Consider the following 20,452-nt stretch of genomic DNA (forward strand, 5'->3'; position numbering starts at 1 on the left):
CCCACGCACAATTAAAACGGCAGCTCTCTTCCCTTTATAAAAACGCCCTCCCAAACCATTGCATTTTTAGTTGTGCCATGTCCCCCTTTGGCCACCGGCAGAAGATGGGAGGGGGGTAGGGTTGCCAAATCCAGGTTGGAAAATTCGTGGAGATTTGGGAGCTGAGCCTGGGAAGGACAGGGACCTCCATGGGGTACAATGCCATAGAGCCTGCCCACCAAACCGTCAATTTTCTCCAGGGGATCTGGTCTCTGTAGTCTGAAGATGAGCTGTAATCCCTAGGGTTGCCAGGTCCCTCTTTGTCACCGGCGGGAGGTTTTTGGGGCAGAGCCTGAGGAGGGCAGGGTTTTGGGAGGGGAGGGACTTCAGTGCCAGAGAGTCCAATGGCCAAAGCAGCCATTTTCTCCAGGTTATCTGATCTCTATGATCAGATAACTGGCTGGAGATCAGTTGTAATAGCAGGAGATCTCCAGCTATTACCTGGAGGTTGGCAACCCCAATAATCCCAGGGGATCCCCAGGGCCCACCTGGAGGCTGGCATCCCTATTCATTTTACCACTGCCCTATTCCCTGTATAAAAATGCCCTCCTGAACAATTCGGTATTCTACAAGAGGGGGTAAGGAGCCCTGTGGCGCAGAGTGGTAAGATGCAGTACTGCAGTCCAAGCTCTGCTCACAACCTGAGTTCGATCGTGACGGAAGTTGGTTTCAGGTAGCCGGCTCAAGGTTGACCCAGCCTTCCAGCCTTCCGAGGTCGGTAAAATGAGGACCCAGCTTGCTGGGGGTAAAGGGAAGATAACTTGGGAAGGCAATGGCAAAACCACCCTGTAAACATGGTCTGCGTAGTAAACATCGGGCTGTGACGTCACCCCATGGGTCAGGAATGACCCCGTGCTTGCACAGGGGACTACCTTTACCTTACCTTACAAGAGGGGGTAAGCAGGTGGATCTAGAGTAGGCACTTGCTACATCCCCTTTCATATGCGCTGTGGAGCACCTCGTTTGTGATTCATCAGATGAGTGGGAGCCAGTGTGGTGTAGTAGTTAAGAGCGGTGGTTAGGAGCAGTGGACTCTGATCTGGAAAACCGGGTTTTATTCCCCACTCCTACACATGAGCGGCAGACGCTAATCTGGTGAACCGGGTTGGTTTCCCCACTCCTACGCGTGAAGCCAGCTGCGTGACATGGGGCTAGTCACAGTTCTCTTAGGGCTCTCTCAGCCCCACCTACCTTACAGGGTGTCTGTCCTGGGGAGTGGAAGGGTATTGTAAGCCAGTTTGATTCTTCCTTAAGTGGTAGAGAAAGTCGGCATATAAAAACCAACTCTTCTTCATCTTCTGGTTTGCAGACTGTGTATCATGTGTTTGTCACTGATCTATGTTATCGCCCAAACAGGATGTGCAATTACTTATCGAAGTATGAACAGCTGGCAGCGAAGGGAAGACAGCCCTGAAAAGTTGGGGATGGCACCTTGTGATGAGGTGCCACTTCCTATCTTGAATGAAATCAAGTCAGAACGGAAAGTAGGTTAAGGTTTCACCCAAACTGTCTTTCAGATTACAGTGGAAAATGTATTGTCATGACCTGCACTGCTAAAGACAGAGCGATCACACAGTTGATATAGCAATTTGGTGATGAGGTCAAGTTCTCATGTCTCAAATTAAATGCATCTCAGGAAGAAGAAATACTCCTGACTGGGACCCTGGAGAGCCACTGGCAGTTGAAATGAAGGCCTTTTATGCAGGGACGTTTCCCCGCGGTCACCCCCACTGACTGCTTCGGGGCTTCCTTTTGATGCCGCATGTCTTTTCTGCCCGTCAGAGGTCCCCCTCGCTCTCTCTGTGCATTTTGCCCGCATTTTCCAGATTCTGGCTGAAACAGCATCCAGAAAACACAGGCAAAACCCACAGGGAGAACAAGGCGACATCTGACAGGCGGGAAAGGCACGAATAATCCAAAGGAAGCCCCGAAGCAGTCGGTGGGGGTGTCCGTGGGGAAATGTCCCTGCATAAAAGGCATAACAGCTCTGGGCAAGGTGGACCAATGGTCTGATTCCATGCAAGTCAGCTTCAGACATTTGTTTCCTTGGTAGCAGTGACTTTCCCAAGTACATGTTTTGGTATTCAGTGCAACTTGACTTCCCCTCTGGAATGAGTAACAATCCTTACTGTGGCATCAAGTGCAACCTAAGAACCAATGTAGCTTTAATATGGCTAAATCTAATTTTGATTAATAGAATTAGAGATGCCTTGTAAATGCTCTAAATCACCCTGGGAGGAAGAAGAAAAAAAGCCTGCTATCGAATGGACAGCAAGGAATGCCAAAAGGGTTTTAAAGTGTGCTGCCTAGAGTCTCTCTTACTATTATTTTAATAGATTACCCGATGTTTCAGAACATATGTAATACTTTCGATGAGGTGCTCGGGTATGCGGACTATGCAGCATCTGAAAGGTGCCTACCGGTCAGCTGCAAGAGGAATGCCGCTTTTATTTTTAAGAGAAATCGCCAAGGTTGTTGTTGGGCTAGACGGGCAGCATGTTGTTTGGGAAATCAGAGAGGAGGATGCCAAGCAGGCTTATCTCCCACTGGCCACCTCTAGCCCAGCTCAGGATTCAAAGGCGGAGCGATGCCCTCAGTGGTGGCGAACCTATGGCACGCATGCCAGAGGGAGGGCGCAGAGCCCTCTCTGTGCGCATGCGCGCCATGGCCCCAGCACATCTAGAGAGTTGCAAATCCAAGGCAAAACCTCCCGTGCGTTTTGGCCATTTGGTCCCTCGCCTCGCCCGCCGGCTGCGCTAAGACCCTGCAGGATCCGCCCGGGCCTGCCCCCCGCCTTCCTTTCCCCCCTGCTTCCCGGAGCCTCCTGATGGGCCTCTGAGTGGCCAAGCGGCTCCGAGCAGCAGCAGTAGCAGGCAGCAGCGGCTGGGCGGGCATGGAGCAGTGAAGCCGGGGGCTACTGCTGCTGCTGCTGCTGGCCGCCCTGGCTGGCGCTCAGAACAAGTACAGCTTCCGCAGCTTCCCGGCGGCTGAGCTGCTGCCGCTTCAGTGCACCTACACGCTGGAGCAGTACGAGGGCGAGGGTGGGAAGGAGAGAGCGTCCACGCCCTGGAGGCCAGCCTGCGCCTCCACCGCCTGCTGTGCGACAGTGAGGCGCACTGCCACCAGCAGTGCGCCAGCGGTGGAGGCGAAGCCGGGGGAGCCCTGGCTCGGGGACCCGGCACTGTGCCGGACGAGGGGCTGGCTGAGCTGGAGCTCTTCGGGCGCATCCTGCAGCACGCCTCCTGCCTGTGGCGCTGCAAGCGTGGCCTGCCCATCTTCCAGCACTACCTGCCGGCCGAGACCCTGCGCGACTTCCAGCGATGCACCCCTTACCTGTACTTGTACTACGCTCTCTATAAAGTGAGGGGCGTGCCCCCCGGAGACCGTCCAGCCACGTGATCCTGTGCAAAGCGATTCCACTAGCATGGGATGAAGTGGGGATGTTAATGTATCAGTTGTTTTTTCTAAACTAAAACCTCAGTATTCAGGTTAAATTGCCGTGTTGGCACTTTGCGATAAATAAGTGGCTTTTGGGTTGCAGTTTGGGCACTTGGTCTCTAAAAGGTTCGCCATCACTGGCCTAGCTTGTGTGGTTCCTGGCTGATGCACCCAAGAATCCGGCGAGGCACCTCCAGAGTCAAAGCTAGGCAGCATCGATCGTGTCATAATAAGGCTGGGGTCCTGCTCATGCAGGAGCCCCGTGGCTCAGTGTGGTAAGCTGCAGTACTGCAGTCCAAGCTCTGCTCACGACCTGAGTTCGATCCCAATGGAAGTCGGTTTCAGGTAGCCGGCTCAAGGTTGGCTCAGCCTTCCATCCTTCCAAGGTCGGTAAAATGAGTACCCAGCTTGCTGGGGGCAAAGGGAAAACGACTGGGGAAGGCACTGGCAAACCACCCTGTAAACTAAGTCTGCCTAGTAAACGTTGGGATGTGACATCACCCCGTGGGTCAGGAATGTCCCGGTGCTTGCACAGGGGACCTTAACCTTACCTGCTCATGCTCTGCTGATCTCGACACCTGAGCTTTTGCTAGGCTGAGGGCACATGAAGATGCCTTATCCTGAGCCAGGCCACTGGTCTCTCAAGGTCAGTCAATATTGCCTGCTCTGACTGGCAGTTGTCTCTAGTAGTGGTCTTTCACATCACCTCCTACCTGATCCTTTTAACAGGAGAAGCTGGGGATTGAACTTGGGGCCTTCTGCATGCAAAGCAGATGTTTTGCTACTGAACCAGTCCTCCAACCAAAGGCTGTTCGCCAGCGTGGTGTAGTGGTTGGGAGCAGCGGACTCTAATCTGGAGAACCGGGGTTGGTTTCCCGCTCCTCCGCATGTAGCCAGCTGGGTGACCTTGGGCTAGTCACAGTTCTCTTCGAGCTCTCTCAGCCCCACCTACCTCACAAGGTGTCTATTGTGGGGAGAGGAAGGGAATATGATTGTATGCCGGTTTGAGACTCCTTAAAAGGAAGAGAAAATCAAAACCAACTCTTCTTCTTCTTCACCTGGTCATCCAGATTTCTTGCCCTGGATTGAGCTACAGGAATATTTTTCTGTAGCATCCTTTGTCACAATAGTTTTCGGAGCCTTACAACCTTCTGTTTTTTTCTGCAAAGGCAGGGAGACTCTTCTACCCTGCACTCCTACCCCCAGTGAGGTCCAATGAATTATTGCAGGCAAGCGTCTACTGTGTGTGTACGTTTGTGTGTATAGTGTCATCAAATCACAGCCAACTTATGGCAACCCAGTTGGGTTTTCAAGGCAAGAAACAAACAGAGGTGGTTTGCCATTGCCTTCCTCTGCATAGCGACCCTGATATTCCTTAGTGGTCTCCCATCCAAGTACTAACCAGGGCCAACCCTGCTTAGCTTCTGAGATCTGACAAGATCAGGCTAGCCTGGGCCATCCATAGGGTTGCCAGGTCCCTCTCTCCCACCAGTGGGAGGTTTTTGGGGTGGAGCCTGAGGAGGGTGGGGTTTGAGGAGGGGAGGGACTTCAATGCCATAGAGTCCAATGGCCAAAGTAGCCATTTTCTCTAGGTGAACTGATCTCTATCGCCTGGAGATCAGTTGTAATAGCAGGAGATCTCCAGCTAATACCTTGAGGTACTATCTGTTAACAAAGTCTATCATCAATTGTAAACCTTGGTTTGGTCTGCCTTTCTGTGCAAGTTTTGGTAGTACCTGGAGGTTGGCAACCCTAGCCATCCAGGTCAGGGCTTCCAGGCCTTGTGTGTGTGTGCCATCAAGTCACAGGTAAGTTATAGTGACCTGGTAAGGTTTTGAAGGCAACAGACAAACAGAGGTGGTTTTCCATTGTCTGCCTCTGCATACCTATTATCTCCAGGATCAGAGGAGCGACCCTGGTATTCCTTGGTGGTCTCCCATCCAAGTACTAACCAGGGCCGACCCAGCTTAGCTTCTGAGATCTGACAAGATCAGGCTAGCCTGGGCCATGCAGGTCAGGGCTAGCGTCTAGGGCAGAGATTGATAATTGTCAGAAGGAAAACATATTAAGCCTTTTAGGAAATTCATCCAGCTACACTAGTAGAGATGCCCTTTAGTGATTTACGTCATGTGCCAACTGAACATCTGGTGAGAGCCCAAGATCAGCCACGTGATGGTGATTTGCAGTCTTGTTTATCGTGTCAAGAACTGACTTGCAATGATGGTTTTGATTCCCTGGAAATGTATATGTGCCCGCCTGGGGTGCCCCACGCAAGCCATCCGGGAGGGAGGGAGGCTGGAACCACGCCACAGTTCCAGTTCATCGCAAAGGGATAGGAAACTTGGCAAATGATTACCCTTCGGCTGATTAATAGTTCTTTCCCCACAAGTCTAATTTATTTTAATTATTAGGGGGAAATCATCTTTGGGGAATAAGCAATGGGAAGTTTTGTTTGTTTGTTTCCCCCTTGATGGTGGTTTTCTTTTCCCACGCATCGTCAATTACACAATTTGTCCGTTTGCTAAGATGTGTTATGGCGAATGAAGGATGCTGCAAAACAGCAACCCAAGAGGAAGAGATATGCAGTGCTAAACACCTGCAACCAAGTGTTTGTATTTGTATTTAAGCCACAAGGTTCTTTCTAGCTGCTGAAATTCCCTGGCCTAGCCCCTTTCCTACTTGCCCTCCTTTCCCTAGGCCCTGTGTCAGGTCTTCCTTGTCCTTTTGTTTTCAAATGCTATGCCTCCCTCAGTCCTTGGCATGATCCGCATGAATGTGTTTTATGATGCCTAACGTGTGTGTGTGTGTAAAGTGCCCTCAAGTCATTACCTAGATTTCCCAGATCCTAGTCTGACACCTTAACCTCTGCACCATGCTGGCTCTCATGTGTGTGTTAAGTGCCATCAAGTCACTTCCAAATCATGGTGACCCTATGACTCAATGGTCATTTGTGCAGGGGAAATTTGTGTTTGGTTTGCTGCACAGTTTTCTGCTCCGAATTCTCAAACATCATATGCGTGAGGGCTCCCCCCCAAAAAAAACCAGGAGTACCTTGTGATTAATTAGGCATCCCCAGTGAATCACAGAGCTTCTGAGTCCCTCCCCCCTGAAAATGCAGCCTTGTTGCACTTTACTTGGAGGGGGCGGGTCAGCTCTTAAAGGGGCTGCGTGTTCTTTTGCTGGGTATTCCTCCCCACCTTTCTTCAACAGCTCCCTGCCAGGAACTGCCACGCTATCTTTGCAGCCTCTCTTTGGTGTCTTTCTTCACATTTCATGAAGGTTTAGCTCCTTTTTGTGCTTTGCTTTGAGGGAAGGGGTTGGGTGGGAGGGAAAGACACATGGGAGAGCGAAGCCAAAATGGGCATGGGGAGAGAAACCTGAAGTTAAGAGCTATGCATGGAAACGGGGAATTTGTGGCGCTTTTGCCTCGAAGCAGTATTTAAATTCATCCTAAAACAAGATCCTAGAACTGTGGGGGAAGAATGAGGCCAGAGCGAAGTCACGTCTGAAGGTTGGTAAAATCATGAATAATGCAAAGGAAGCCTCGAAGCAGTCCAGGAGGAACTGCAAAGTAAATACCCCTGCATAAATGACCAATGTCTTCCAAAACATCCTATTGTTAACAGCCTTGCTCAGGTCATGCAAACTGAGGGCTGTGGCTTCCTTTATAGAGTCAATCCATCTCTTGTTGTGTCTTCCTTTTTCCTGCTGCCTTCAACTTTTCCTAGTATTATTGTCTTTTCCAATGACTCTTGTCTTCTCATAATGTGACCAAAGTACTATACCTCAGTTAAGTCATTTTTGCATCTAGGGTAAGTTCAGGCTTGATTTGATCTAGAACCCACTGATTTGTTTTTTGGGCAGTCCGCGGTATCTATAACACTCTCCTCCAACACCACATTTCAAAGGAATCTACTTTCTTCCTGTCAGCATTCTTCATTGCTCAGCTTTCAGACCCACAGATAGTAACAGGGAATACTATGGCATGAATTAACTTGATCTTGGTTGCCAGCGACACATCCTTACACTTAGGAATCTTTTCCAGCTCCTTCATGGCTGCCCTTCCCAGTCTCAATATCCTTCTGATTTCTTATTGCAATCTCCCTTTTGGTTGATGATGGAGACAAGGAATAGAAAGTCTTGAATACTTTCAATTTCCTCATTGTTTACCTTAAAGTTGAGTCATTCTCCAGTAGTCATTACTTTTGTCTATCTGATGTTCAGCTGTAGTCCTGCTTTGGCACTTTTCCCTTTCACCTTCAGCATTAGTCATTTCAATTCTTTGCTATTTTCTGTCAGTAATGTGGTATCATCAGCATATCTCAAACTGATAATGTTCCTCCTGGCAATTTTCACTCCACCTTAACCACTACACCATATTAAAATATGCATATCCCAGATGAAGAAGAAGAAGTATTGTCGAAGGCTTTCACGGTCAGAGTTCATTGGTTCTTGTAGGTTATCCGGGCTGTGTAATACCAAAAATACCAAGACCACTGTTACACAGCCCGGATAACCTACAAGAACCAGTGAAGAAGAAGAAGAATTGGTTTTTATATGCCAACTTTCTCTACCACTTAAGGGAGAATCAAATCGGCTTACCATCACCTTCCCCCCCCCCCACAACAGACACTTTGTGAGGTAGGTGAGTCTGAGAAAGAGTGGCTGGCCCAAGGTCAAAAGATGTCCTTTTGATTCAAATGTGAAGTCTTCCTCCAGTCTAACTAGTCTTCTTACCACTTAAGTGGCTCTTCTGTTGGCGGAAGAGCCACTTAAGTTGGAGGAAGGCTACTTAGAAGATAATTGGATCCACCCCACCACTGGAAATCCACTTGAAAAACATGTTATTCCAGCCCAGGCCCAGCAGTCTACCACGCCCATCACAAACCAGTATTTTATACCATTCGTGCTTTGTTTTCACAGCTTCTACAACTGGGACAGAAACCTCTGCTGCTTGAATGCCAGTCCGAATTATCATGTGATTGCAGAAAACACATGTGGCTTACTCTTCAAGAACAAATCTGACAGAAAGATCATCAATGTGGATCCGAAGGTAGAAGCTTTGCTTTTGTTTTCTGCAGTTTCTAGAGATAACGGTAAACTGGAGTGGATTTAACAATCAAAGTGTAGATTCCCTGGAAGGACATTTAAAAATATCACATTAGTTAATCTATTAATAATATTACAATATATCACATTATAGAATATCACACTAAAGAATCACTAAACCTATATCATCTTAGGCCTCTATGCCTTTTATGCATGCCTGTTTCCCTCGCAATCACCCCTTTGACAACTTTGGGTCTTTGTTTTGATTATGCGTGCCATATCTGACCGTCAGGGGTCGCCTCGCTCTCCCCCTGCATTTCCCTGCATTTTGCCTCAGGTCTCTGAAAACACTGGCAAAATGCAGGGAAATGCTGGAGGAGAGTGAGGTGACCCCTGACGGTTGGAAATGGGATGCTTCATCAAAACGGCCCAAAGTCATCAGAGGGGTGACCACAAGGGAAACAACCATGCATAAAGGCCTTACTGAATCTTGGGTTATGCTTTCCCAAAAATGCCTCAATCATGGAAGCCTTCACCAAAGCATCTAAAGATCATTTTTCCAGTTGCTGCTTATATTAGAGAACCTTACCAAAGCCCTGCATATTTTTTGTCCAAGGTTCCCTGAATTCCAGAAGTACCAGCCCATAACCCTTTTAAAACATTCAGTGCAAGCGGGTGGGGGTTGGATTTGGATGAGGGAAAGAGGAAGGACAATTCTCTCTTTGCTCCTGGTGTTCTGCTCCTTGACAGAAAATCACTGGAGCAAATGTGGTATTGGAAGATACCATTATGGATACTGTGGGCTGCAAAAAACCAAATCAGTGGGTTCTAGATCAAACCAAGCCTGAACTGTCCCTAGAAGCTAAAATGACTAAACTGAGGCTGTCGTACTTTGGTCACATTATGAGAAGACAAGAGTCACTGGAAAAGATAATCTATGGATCTATGATGCTGCCCGTTCATTATGGTCTGTCTGGCCCAGTACTGTCTACAGTACTTTAGGTAGTAGCTCTCCCAGGATCTCAAATGGAGTCTCTTGCAACCCTGCCGCTTGAGATATTTTTAACTGGTGGTTGCCAACAAGATGCTGTTCTCCCCACCCCCCACCCCCCACCCCACACACACACTGAGCTGGGGCCCCTTCCCATAAATTGTGGGGCAGTCCTCACCAACTGGAAACCTCATTTCAATCAATCAATCAAGTTTTATTTCGATACAATATCAGCTCTGAATAAAAATCAAAGTTAGGGAATGAAATGGAAACCTCCTTTCATTCCCTCGTTCTTTTCCCAGGATAAGAACATCTAGCCTCAGCATCATTTATAATATGCATGTAGAAGAACCTTCCTAACCCTCCCTGAGTTCCCTGGGGCATTTCCTTATGTAATAGTTTGGTAATCCCGGGCTGAAGCGGAGTGCACACGAAGTCGCAAAGGCAACCAGCCACCCACTTCAACCACGTTGCGAGCAGCGATGCCAACAAAAGTCGTAAATGCTTAATGAATGGAATGGATTCATTCAGGAAACTTCTGCCTTGCCTTTCGGTGTGAAGCCCTCCAGGTGGCTTACAAAATATGCACTGCATCTATATAAGTGCAGAGAAGAGTGAGATTAAAGTAAGTGCAAGCTCACAAAGGACAGCAGCAGCGACTCATCTGCCAGCATGGTGTAGTGGTTAAAAATGGTGGTTTGGAGCGGTAGACTCTCACCTGGAGAACCAGGTTCGATTCCCCACTCCTCCACAAGAGCAGCGGACACTAATCTGGTGAACTGGGTTGGTTTCCCCACTCCACATGAAACCAGCGGGGTGACCTTGGGCTAGTCACAGCTCTCTTAGAGCTGTCTCAGCTCCACCTACCTCACAGGGTGTCTGTTGTGGGGAGGGGAAGGTGATTGTAAGCCGGTTTGAGTCTTCCTTAAGTGGTAGAGAAAGTCGGCATATAAAAACCAACTCCTCTTCTGGAATTGATCGGTTGCCAGGTCTCTCTTCGCCATCGGCAGGAGGTTTTTGAGGGCAGAGCCTAAGGAGGACGGTCTTTGGGGAGGGGAGGGACTTCAATGCCATGGAGTCCAATGGCCAAAGTGGCCATTTTCTCCAGGTGAACTGATCTCTATCGGCTGGAGATCAGTTGTAATAGCAGGAGATCTCCAGCTAGTACCTGGAGGTTGGCAACCCTACATAGGCTGCAATCCAAAAACGCTTTCTTGGGAGTAACCCACTGAATAAAATGGGACATAATTCCGAGTAGAGCTGCTGAGGATGGCTCCCCTATTGATGCCGAGTCTTTGGCAGCAGCCCATCTAGTTAAAGTGATAATGTGGGGCGAGGATATTTTGCAGAACTGCCTGGGTAAACAAGGCACAGAAAAGCAAAGCCAAAGCGGGACCGTGTGAAAGCCCTGCTGATTTCCAAACAGGCAACCTGCCTGCTGGCCTGTGGCGAGGTCAGTCAGTAGGTACAGAAGGTTCTTTTCCATTGAATAGAATGTCTTCTTTTGGGGATTAGGTTTTAGACAGGGTTCCCAACAACGTGGAAGAAAAGTATCCTGAACCTTTAACAGGGGCAGTGTGTGGTGTAGTGGTTAAGGTGTCGGACTAGGATCTGGGAAACCCAGGTTCGAATCCCCACTCTGCCATGGAAGCTTGCTGGATAGGGTGGCCAACCTCCAGGTACTAGCTGGAGATCTCCTGATATTACAACTGACCTCCAGCCGATAGAGATCAGTTCCCCTGGAGAAAATGGCTGTTTTGGCAATTGGACTCTATGGCATTGGTGTCCCTCCCCTCCCCAAACCCCACCCTCCTCAGGCTGCACCCCAAAAACCTCCCGCAGGTGGCAAAGAGGGACCTGGCAACCCCATTGCTGGGTGACCTTGGGCCAGTCACATACTCTCAGCCCTTACCCTGGCAAGTATTTGGATGGGAGACCTCCAAGGAATATAGGGTTGCCAGGTCCCTCTTCACCACCGGTGGGAGGCTTTTTGGGGCAGAGCCTGAGGAGGGCGGGGTTTGGGGAGGGGAGGAACTTCAGTGCCATAGAGTCCAATTGCCAAAGCGGCCATTTTTCTCCAGGGGGACTGATCTCTATCGGCTGGAGATCAGTTGTAATAGCAGGAGATTGCCAGCTAGTACCTGGAGGTTGGCAACCCTAAAGGAATACCAGGGACGTGGCGCAGAGGCAGGCAATGGCAAACCACCTCTGAACATCTCTTGCTTTGAAAACACTACAGGGTCACCATAAGTCAGCTGTGACTTGATGGCAAAAATAAGGGGGGGGACTGGGTTTTTGACAACCCAGGGTTTAGATTTCCCACAAATGGTTTACATTAGTATTTCTGGATAGGTGTGCTACTAGACTATTGTGAACCGACAATACCAGTTTGGGTTTTTTGGGGGGTTGTTCTTTTTTAATTGAAGGGCTTCACAGCCAAGAAAGCAGTTCACATGAGGTAACAAACTCAGTTTTTATCTTCGCATATTAAACTGAAAAATATCCACATGCAGTTTTTTTTGCATTAGCTTTGAATACAGACTAACCTTTTCCAGAAGAGGAAGGAACAGGGAAATTTTAAAATATGAATGAGAGATATTTTGGAAAGATGGTGCTCTTACATGATAGTTAATAATACATGAACAGTGCCAGTAACTTTAAATCAGGAGTGTGGGAATTTTTGGGGTTTGTTTTCTTGGTTTCTGCTTACTAAATTTTTTTTAAAAAAATACCTTATTAATTTGAGGGGAGGAACCCTATAAACAAGAATAAAAAACGCGTTGTCAAAACAACTATTTTATTTTAGCAGAATCTTACGAGAAGCTGCCTAAATCCTGCATGGGAAATTGGGGGAAATGATACAGTTTCATGGACCAGATACAGTTTGGCAGTGCTTACTTAGTAAGAGTTTGTTATTTTCAGTTGGTCTGATTTAAGAGAAAATTGTTTCAAGATGGCTCTGCATGGCCATCTTACGCCATGGAATTATCCAAGAGAGATATTAAAAAATAGTCCTGGGAGAAAGAATTTTGTGCTGAACTAAAGGAGACGTTGTCCGTTTGTGACGGTTTGCGATAGAGCAAAAGCATTCTGGAAATGATGAAGGAAACAAGCGGGCGAAGGGCCATTCACATTTTTGGTATTTCCGGAATTCTTTGTTGAAATGCATATAAATGCTTTCGAGTGTGGAATTACACGATCGGCAACTTTAGGCTCTCGTTGCAGAACAGTTAGGGGCCAAACAACGGGAGATGTCCAAGGCAGTATGTCCCTGCCTTGGGCAAGATTTGGGGAGAGGAGGGACTTCAATGCCATAGAGTCCAATTGCCAAAGCGGCCATTTTCTCCAGGTGAGCTGATCTCTGTTGGCTGGAGATCAGTTGTAACAGAAGGAGATCTCCAGCTAGTACCTGGAGGTTGGCAACCCTAATGGACCGCCCCACACTTCCTCCTCCTCGGGAGAGTCCTTAAGGCCTTCTGCCGGGACCGGCTCAGCGCCTGGCTTGGCTGATTGTTTCTCTGGAAGAGACTTTGGATAGGTTAGTCGTTTCCACTCTTAAATTATTATTTACTGGAAACTTTCCAAAAAATTAACAAATGCAGGGCAGTAGACATAACCAAGAGGAGAAATCGCAATCAAGCGTGTGTTATACAAAACTAGCAGAATAAATCTTTTCCAATGCATTTTTCTTCTTCTTGTACATTCTCTGTTGCATTCCCCCCTTTCCAGTAATTAATAAAAGTTTGTCATTGCAGAATAGAAGTCCCCTGCATATATTTTCTTTCTTTTCCTAAGATGCTTTTATATACACTAAGCTCCTCCATTAACAACGTGAACCACGCTTTCTGGAACAAAACATCTATCTTCAGCAGACTTCCCTGCTGAAGCCAGCATGGTATAGTGGTTAAGAGCGGTGGTTTGGAGCAGTGGACTCTGATCTGGAGAACTGGGTTTGATTCCCCCACTCCTCCACATGAGCGGCGGAGGCTAATCTGGTGACCTGGGTTGGTTTCCCTCCTCCTACACATGAAGCCAGCTGGGTGACCTTGGGCTAGTCACAGCTCTCTCAGCTCCACCTACCTCGCAGGGTGTCTGTTGTGGGAAGGGGAAGGGAAGGAAGTTGTAAGCCGGTTTGATTCTTCCTTAAGTGGTAGAGAAAGTCAGCATATAAAAACCAACTCTTCTTCTTCTTCCAGGATTATACTAGCAGTATCCTTGTTGCCATCGATCTGCGCTGTATCTTAGTAACATGAAAGAGTTGGTGCTGTTCCTGTTCCATGAGAGTAGGAGTTTGGTCCAGTTGAAAGCTACATGGGGGACACAGCTTCCCTCTGAGTGAAATGCTGATGGAAGCTCTCTCTTGTTTTACTCATAAACACATGAAGCTGCCTTCTACTGAATCAGACCCTTGGTCCATCAAAGTCAGTATTGTCTACTCAGTTAGGCAGCGGCTCTCCAGGGTCTCAGGCAGAGTAAGGTCTTTCACATCACCTACTTGCCTAGTCCCTTTAACTGGAGATGCCGGGGATTGAACCTGGGACCTTCTGCATGCCAAGCAGATGCTCTGCCTCTGAGCCATGGCCCCACCCCTATGAACATCATCTTCTGAGGGTGAAATGTTGACACAGTCTCATCTAGTCAGACTGGCAGTGGCTCTCCAGAGTCTCAGGTAGAGAGGTCTTTCACATCACTTGCCACCTGATCCTTTTAGCTGGAGATGCTGGCGATTGAGAGCTTCCTCTGTGGTAGCACCCAGGCTTTGTGATTCTCTCCCTGGCATATATAGCTGGTGCTGTTTAACATTTACAGCCCACTCCTGAGAGCCACTGCGGCTGGGGATGGCATGGCCACAGTGCTGCCGCAGCGCCTCCAATGAGGTTTTGCGGCTGACACGATGAAAAAAGGGTTTTTTAATTTTTTTTAAAAATGGGGGAAAGGCCCCATTGCAAATAGCAATGCTGCGCCACCAAATATGGGGCCACCGCATTGCTGTTGCATTAGGGGGCGTTCCCAGCATGAAAGGGTTTAAGAAGCTGCCTGGTGGCAGCTTCTCCCCCAGAATGCCCCAGGAATGCCTCCTGGGACACTGACACAAGGACTTGCACCAAAAGAACGGTGGTGGGAGGCCGCGCCAGCATCCAAGGGCCGCGCTGCCACCGCGGTCCACTGGGGCGCAAGTTTGCATGGTGCAAATGGTACTGACACCGGCATAGGAGGTCACACCACCTCCAAAGGAGTTTTGCCACCCCCCTTGAGGAACACACTGTTCGGCATCCAAGTTGGCTCTCATGCTCTGCCAAGTGTAGGATTCATTATTTTTGTTTGCCGCCTCCAGAAAAGCAGAACTGGGAAGGGGCCCTTGCTCAGTGGAAGAGCATATTTTTTTCCATGAAGGACTCCCTGTTTGTGAGACCTGAGTGAGGCTTCCAATGATAGTATGGTTTGGAGGACATTAATTCATAGGGTTGTCATAAGTCAGAAGTGATTTGAAGGCACTTAACACACCTGTTGTACGTGGATTGTACATGGGTTCACTGTAACTTGTGAACAGGGCTACTGCTTTGTATCCTAGAGATTTAAACATTCTTTGAAGGCTTTCTTTTCCAAAACTTCCAGCACCACCGATCCATTTTCATTCACAAACACAGGCAGGATAATGCTGCTGCAGTCGTTTTGTTTGTGGACTTCCTAGAGGTACCTGGCTGGCCACTGTGGGAACAGACTGCTGGACTTGATGGGCCTGGGTCTGATCCAGCATGGCTTTTCTTATGTTCTTATGTTCTACATCACACAGACTTAAAATGCCAATCAGGTTGGATCATACTTGTTTGTCAACTGCATATTTGCTATCTAGCTAGGAAGATGGGGGAATTATCCATCGCTGCATGCACAACGTTCCTCTCTAGCAATCAGGGAGTGTCCATCTGTTCTTCATTGCTCCCTTAAAATCTCTGTATCTGAAGTCCTTGGACTATAGATTGAATGAGGCAAACACACCCTTGCTTGGGTTCCTCTTGAAACCAACACAGAGTAAGCCGGGCAGTAATTTGTTTGGCTTTGCGCAGAACAGCTCTTGGTTGAGGGTTTCTTTGAAGTGCTTCCCACGGAAGATGGTCGCATATGAATAGCAACAGTACCAAATATCAAATTATATACATCTCGAAATGAGTGCATTGGTTTGCGAGGCATTTGAAAGCACATACCTAAAAATGTATTTGGTTGCATCAAATGTGGGTCACTGCTTTAACTTCCTGCAGCTGTGGAACATCTGCAACAAATAAGCAGATACCCTCTTGCTGCATGAAATGTATCCTTTAACGGTTGAGGAAGCCCGCTCGAGCATAGGGCGGGCGTTGGCTGTTTGGAGCTGCGCGCCCCGCATCGCTGGCCTCACGGTGTCATGCGCGTTAGCAGCATGCCTAGAGCAGTGCTGAAAATGATCTACAACCTGCTGAAGAAACGTTGTCCCCCACCCAGCCCTGACCTAGACGGCCACCTGGGTTTGTCAGCAGTGGGACACTAGTTCTGCCTGCGCGACTTTGCTACAAAATGTGCGCACATCTTTGCCGTTACGCCTCCGCTGCTGCCGCTGCCGCCATTTAACAATTATTCCGTTCCAACAGTGCTCTGATCTGTAGCCCTGGTGAGATGGATCAGCAGTGAAACTGGAACAGAATTATTCACTTCCCCTGATTTTTTCCTTCTCACCCAATTATCCGCTTACTACGTTTCTATCCCACCCTTTCTCCAAGGAGCTGAAAGCAGCAAACGTGGTCCCGGTCTCCTCCCTTTTATCCTCACCAGTGTTGTAAGGTTAGTTAGGATGAAAGAGGGTGACTTACCCATAGGGTTGCCAGGTCTCCCTTAGCCACCACCAGCAGGGGTTGATAGTCATGAACACCCTTGAATCTGCCTTCTACTGAATCAGACCCTTGGTCCATCAAAGTCAGTATTGTCTACACAGACTGGCAGTGGCTCTCCAGGGTCTCAGGCAGGCGTCTTTCACATCACCTACCTGCCTGGTCCCTTTAACTGGAGATGCTGGGGATTGAACCTGGGACCTTCTGCATGCCAAGCAGATGCTCTACCACTGAGCCACTGCCCCTCCCCTTAACCTGACTTAGTTTCAGCCAAACACCATGTGATGCTGAGTTCCATGATGGGAACTCCAGATGTGTAATTTGCCGTAAAAAGCAGCCAGATTCAGGTTGGGGATTTGGGGATGGAGCCTGGGGAGGACAGGGACCTCAGTGGGGTACGATGCCACAGAGTCCACTCTCCAAAGCATCAATTTTCTTCAGGGGAACTAATCTCTCTAGTCTGGAGATGAGGTGTAATTCCAGGGGATCCCCAGGTCCCACCCGGAGGCTGGCATCCCTACTTACCCAATGTATAAATTCGAATCCAGTAGCCCCTTAAAAGGTAAAGGTAGTTCCCTGTGCAAGCACCGGGTCATTACTGACCCATGGGGTGATGTCACATCCCGATGTTTACTAGGCAGACTATGTTTACGGGGTGGTTTGCCATGGCCTTCCCCCTACCCTTTACCCCTAGCAAGCTGGGTACTCGTTTTACCGACCTCGGAAGGATGGAAGGATGAGTCAACCTTGAGCTGGCTACCTGAAACCGACTTCTGTCAGGATCGAACTCAGGTCGTGAGCAGAGCTTTTGACTGCAGTACTGCAGCTGACCACTCTGTGCCACGGGGCTCTTCAGTAGCACCGTAAAGACCAACAAGATTTCCGGGGCATGAGCTTTCGAGATGTATCTTTTCTTTCAGCTCAAACAGCAATTGTGCAGTGGGGTTTGGGTTTACCAGGATTGCTAATGCTGAGGGCGGCGGTTGAAATACAGCTGCCTAGAGTGATTTGTACAGACTACGTCCGAGGTCTGGTTCTTATGGCCAGACTACTGGGAGGTTTGTGACTGGAACTCAGGCCATGTAATTTGGGCATGCAAAAAGCAGACGCGAAAGGAGGCAGTGATTTGGCTTGGGGCCACCGAAAGGAGGGTTTGTTCTATATATTGCTTTGCCATTTCCCCAACTGGAAACAACCTTCCAGGGCTGCTTTAAGCTCTCATGGTGGGGGAGGAGGGAAATAAAGATCAGTTACCAAAAATTCCCATTAGACCCTAAGGCATGTTGTTCATATTACACCATCAGAATTATCTTCGCAATTCACAGACCTATTTAAATACACTACAATGGCAGCCAGAATACTTTTAGCGAGGAAATGGAAACAAGCACTTCTTCTGGACATAGAAGACTGGAAAGAAAAATTAATGGAATATGCCACTAAAGCTAAAATGACTAATATGGTAAATAGTGGCACAAATTATGAGCAGTTTCATGAAAAATGGAAACCATTTTATCAATATGTTGAGATTTAATCTTAACCAAAATAAAATAAGAAAGTAGATGCTAATTAACCGTAGTGAAACCCAACTTAATTTTATTCTTGGATAACTATTTTGATTGTAGAAGAACTAAGTACGCTTGATTTGCTTGATAAGGCGATTACTTTTTGGTTATATGACTAGAAATGTTACAGTCATTTTCTATAATTTTGGTAACTATTTTGATTACACAATTGTGTTGAATAGCATGGCAATATAATCTGATTTGTTTTTTTTATCTTTTTAATCACACTGCTGATATTCCTATATCCCCTTTTATCTTCCTTTGTACCCCTTTTCCCTTTAAAAATAAAATAAAAATAATTTGAAAAATAAAGAAATAACAGTTACCTATATTGTGCCTACCGTTTTCCCTACTGAGGCTTAAGGCATTTGGAGGGGAGGGCGTTTGAATCAGGGAAATGGTATTGGGGGGAAAGAGTTAAATACCCCCTTTCCCAACACTCCAGCCTCCATCTGTATTCTTCCACCTTCTTTCCCCAGGCTGCTTTTTAAGGCAAATTACACATCTGGACATCCCATCATGAAACTCCAGTGTCATATGGAGTTTGGCTGTAACTAAGTCAGGCTGTATCGAGGCTACACTACATCATGCCGGTGGCTAAACTTCAGAAGACTACAAAAAAGTTCCCACGAAAAAGGTTCCCACATGGAGATGCTGAGAGAGAAGATCTCCGGCCTCCTCTCTGATATGCTAGTTTTGTGGGGGGGGGGGTTAATGGAGGAGAGTTCATTGTACGATCCTTTGCTGCAGTCTGAAGAAAGGCAGCACAGTGTAGTGGTAAGTGCCGGACTAGAAGCACAGAGATTGGCAGTCGAATCTGTGCTCAGCTCCCCAGGTAATCTTGCACCAGCTGTTTGCTCTCAGCCTCACTCCACTCATAGGATTATTTCAAGGATAAAATACGTGCGGTGGGTAGGGTTGCCAACCTCCAGGTACTAGCTGGAGATCTCCTGCTATTACAACTGATCACCAACAGATAGAGACCAGTTCCCCTGGAGAAAATGGCCACTTTGGCAATTGGGCTCTATGGCACTAAAGTTCCTCCGCTCCCCAAACCCCGCCCTCCTCCGGCTCCGCCCCAAAAACCTCCCACTGGTGGTGAAGAGGGACCTGGCAACCCTAGTGGTGGGGGGAAAGAACCATGAGCTCCTTGAAGGAAGGGCAGGATGGAAATGGATAGAGATCTGGGTTCAGATCCACAAAGCTGAGCTGGGTGAGCTTGACCTAGAGTTGCCAGGCACTGCTTGGCAACCGGAGGGAAGGCTGTGGGTGAGGCCATGGGGGTACCGCATTGCATGCCATGCTACATCACTTCCAGTAAACAAACTGGAAATGACACAGTAGCTCTAGGAATTGCCAAAAACTCCATGGTAAAAGCATCAAACACCAGAAGAAGGTAAAACCATAGCATTTCTAGTGATTCCTAGAGCTACCCTTTCTCACTTCTGCTGCAGGGATGTTGTTGTTTTTTAAAAAACTCACCACCTCAGCAAGTAATGCCCTGATCCTAGGGTTGCCAGGTTCCTATTTGCGGCCGGCGGAAGGTTTTTGGGGCGGAGCCTGAAGAGGACGGGGTTTGGGGAGGGGAGGGATTTCAATGCCATAGAGTCCAATTGCCAAAGCGGCCATTTTCTCCAGGTGAACTGATCTCTATCAGCTGGAGATCAGTTGTACCTGGAGATCTCCAGCTAGTACCTGGAGGTTGGCTGGCAAGGCATGGCCCAGCCTGACCAAGTGACATTTATGTCATCCCCGGCCCTCATAATGATCGAGTTCGACACCCCTGCCATAATGTCCAATTGCCAAAGTGGCCATTTTGTCCAGGTGAACTGATCTCTATCAGCTGGAGATCAGTTGTAATAGCAGGAGATCTCCAGCTAGTACCTGGAGGTTGGCAACATTATAGGGACCAGAATTAATTCAAAGGCTCTGAACCTTGTGCCATATTGATTGGAATGACTGAGATGGACATCGGTTTGATTTTCTTGTCTCTCTCTGCCTCCGTCCCCATTCATTGTTTGGTGATCTTCTATATTCCCCTTAGGTTTTCCCGGGAGACAACACGACACGGACTCCAATCGAAACAGACCTCTACCTGCAAGTGGTTATCTATGACCATATCCTCAGAAGAAAGCTGTAACTGTCTTCTTTCACTGGAGGAGCAAATGCATTAGAAAACCCTCTTTAATGCAGAAAAACCTCTTTAATGTGTGTGGCAGGATTGTGCTGGGTAGAGGAGCTTAGTTTTCCAAAGACAAATGGACACGTACATACACCTAAAGATAATGGGGGACTACTTTGTGGCATGATCCCAGGGAACACTTACCTGTAGCTATTCATTAAGAAAGTTCGTGCTGTTCCTTCCCGCTGTACATTAAAGGGCTTGAAATCATTCTACAGCCTCCAAATGCAAAGTAAATTTAGGTGTGCGTGTGTGCAAACTCAGTCTGAAATGCCTACTTCTAATTGCCAAAGTATCTTCCCCCTGAGGACTTTATAAAGTCCCTTGGAAG

At 47.9% G+C, this 20,452-nt stretch overlaps 1 protein-coding gene across 1 annotated transcript in view; it reads left to right on the top strand.

Moving 5' to 3' along the window:
- Window positions 1-20,079, top strand: part of CFAP299 (cilia and flagella associated protein 299) — a 177,570-nt gene extending 157,491 nt beyond the window's left edge. Inside the window, exons 3-4 of the mRNA XM_056855792.1 lie at window positions 8,401-8,530; window positions 19,984-20,079. Coding sequence (XP_056711770.1) covers window positions 8,401-8,530; window positions 19,984-20,079 — 226 coding nt within the window. The remainder of the gene's footprint in view (window positions 1-8,400; window positions 8,531-19,983) is intronic.
- Window positions 20,080-20,452: the final 373 nt, after the last annotated feature.

This window comes from Euleptes europaea, chromosome 9 (genome assembly GCF_029931775.1).
Source record: "Euleptes europaea isolate rEulEur1 chromosome 9, rEulEur1.hap1, whole genome shotgun sequence".
Taxonomy (NCBI): Eukaryota; Metazoa; Chordata; class Lepidosauria; order Squamata; family Sphaerodactylidae; genus Euleptes; species Euleptes europaea.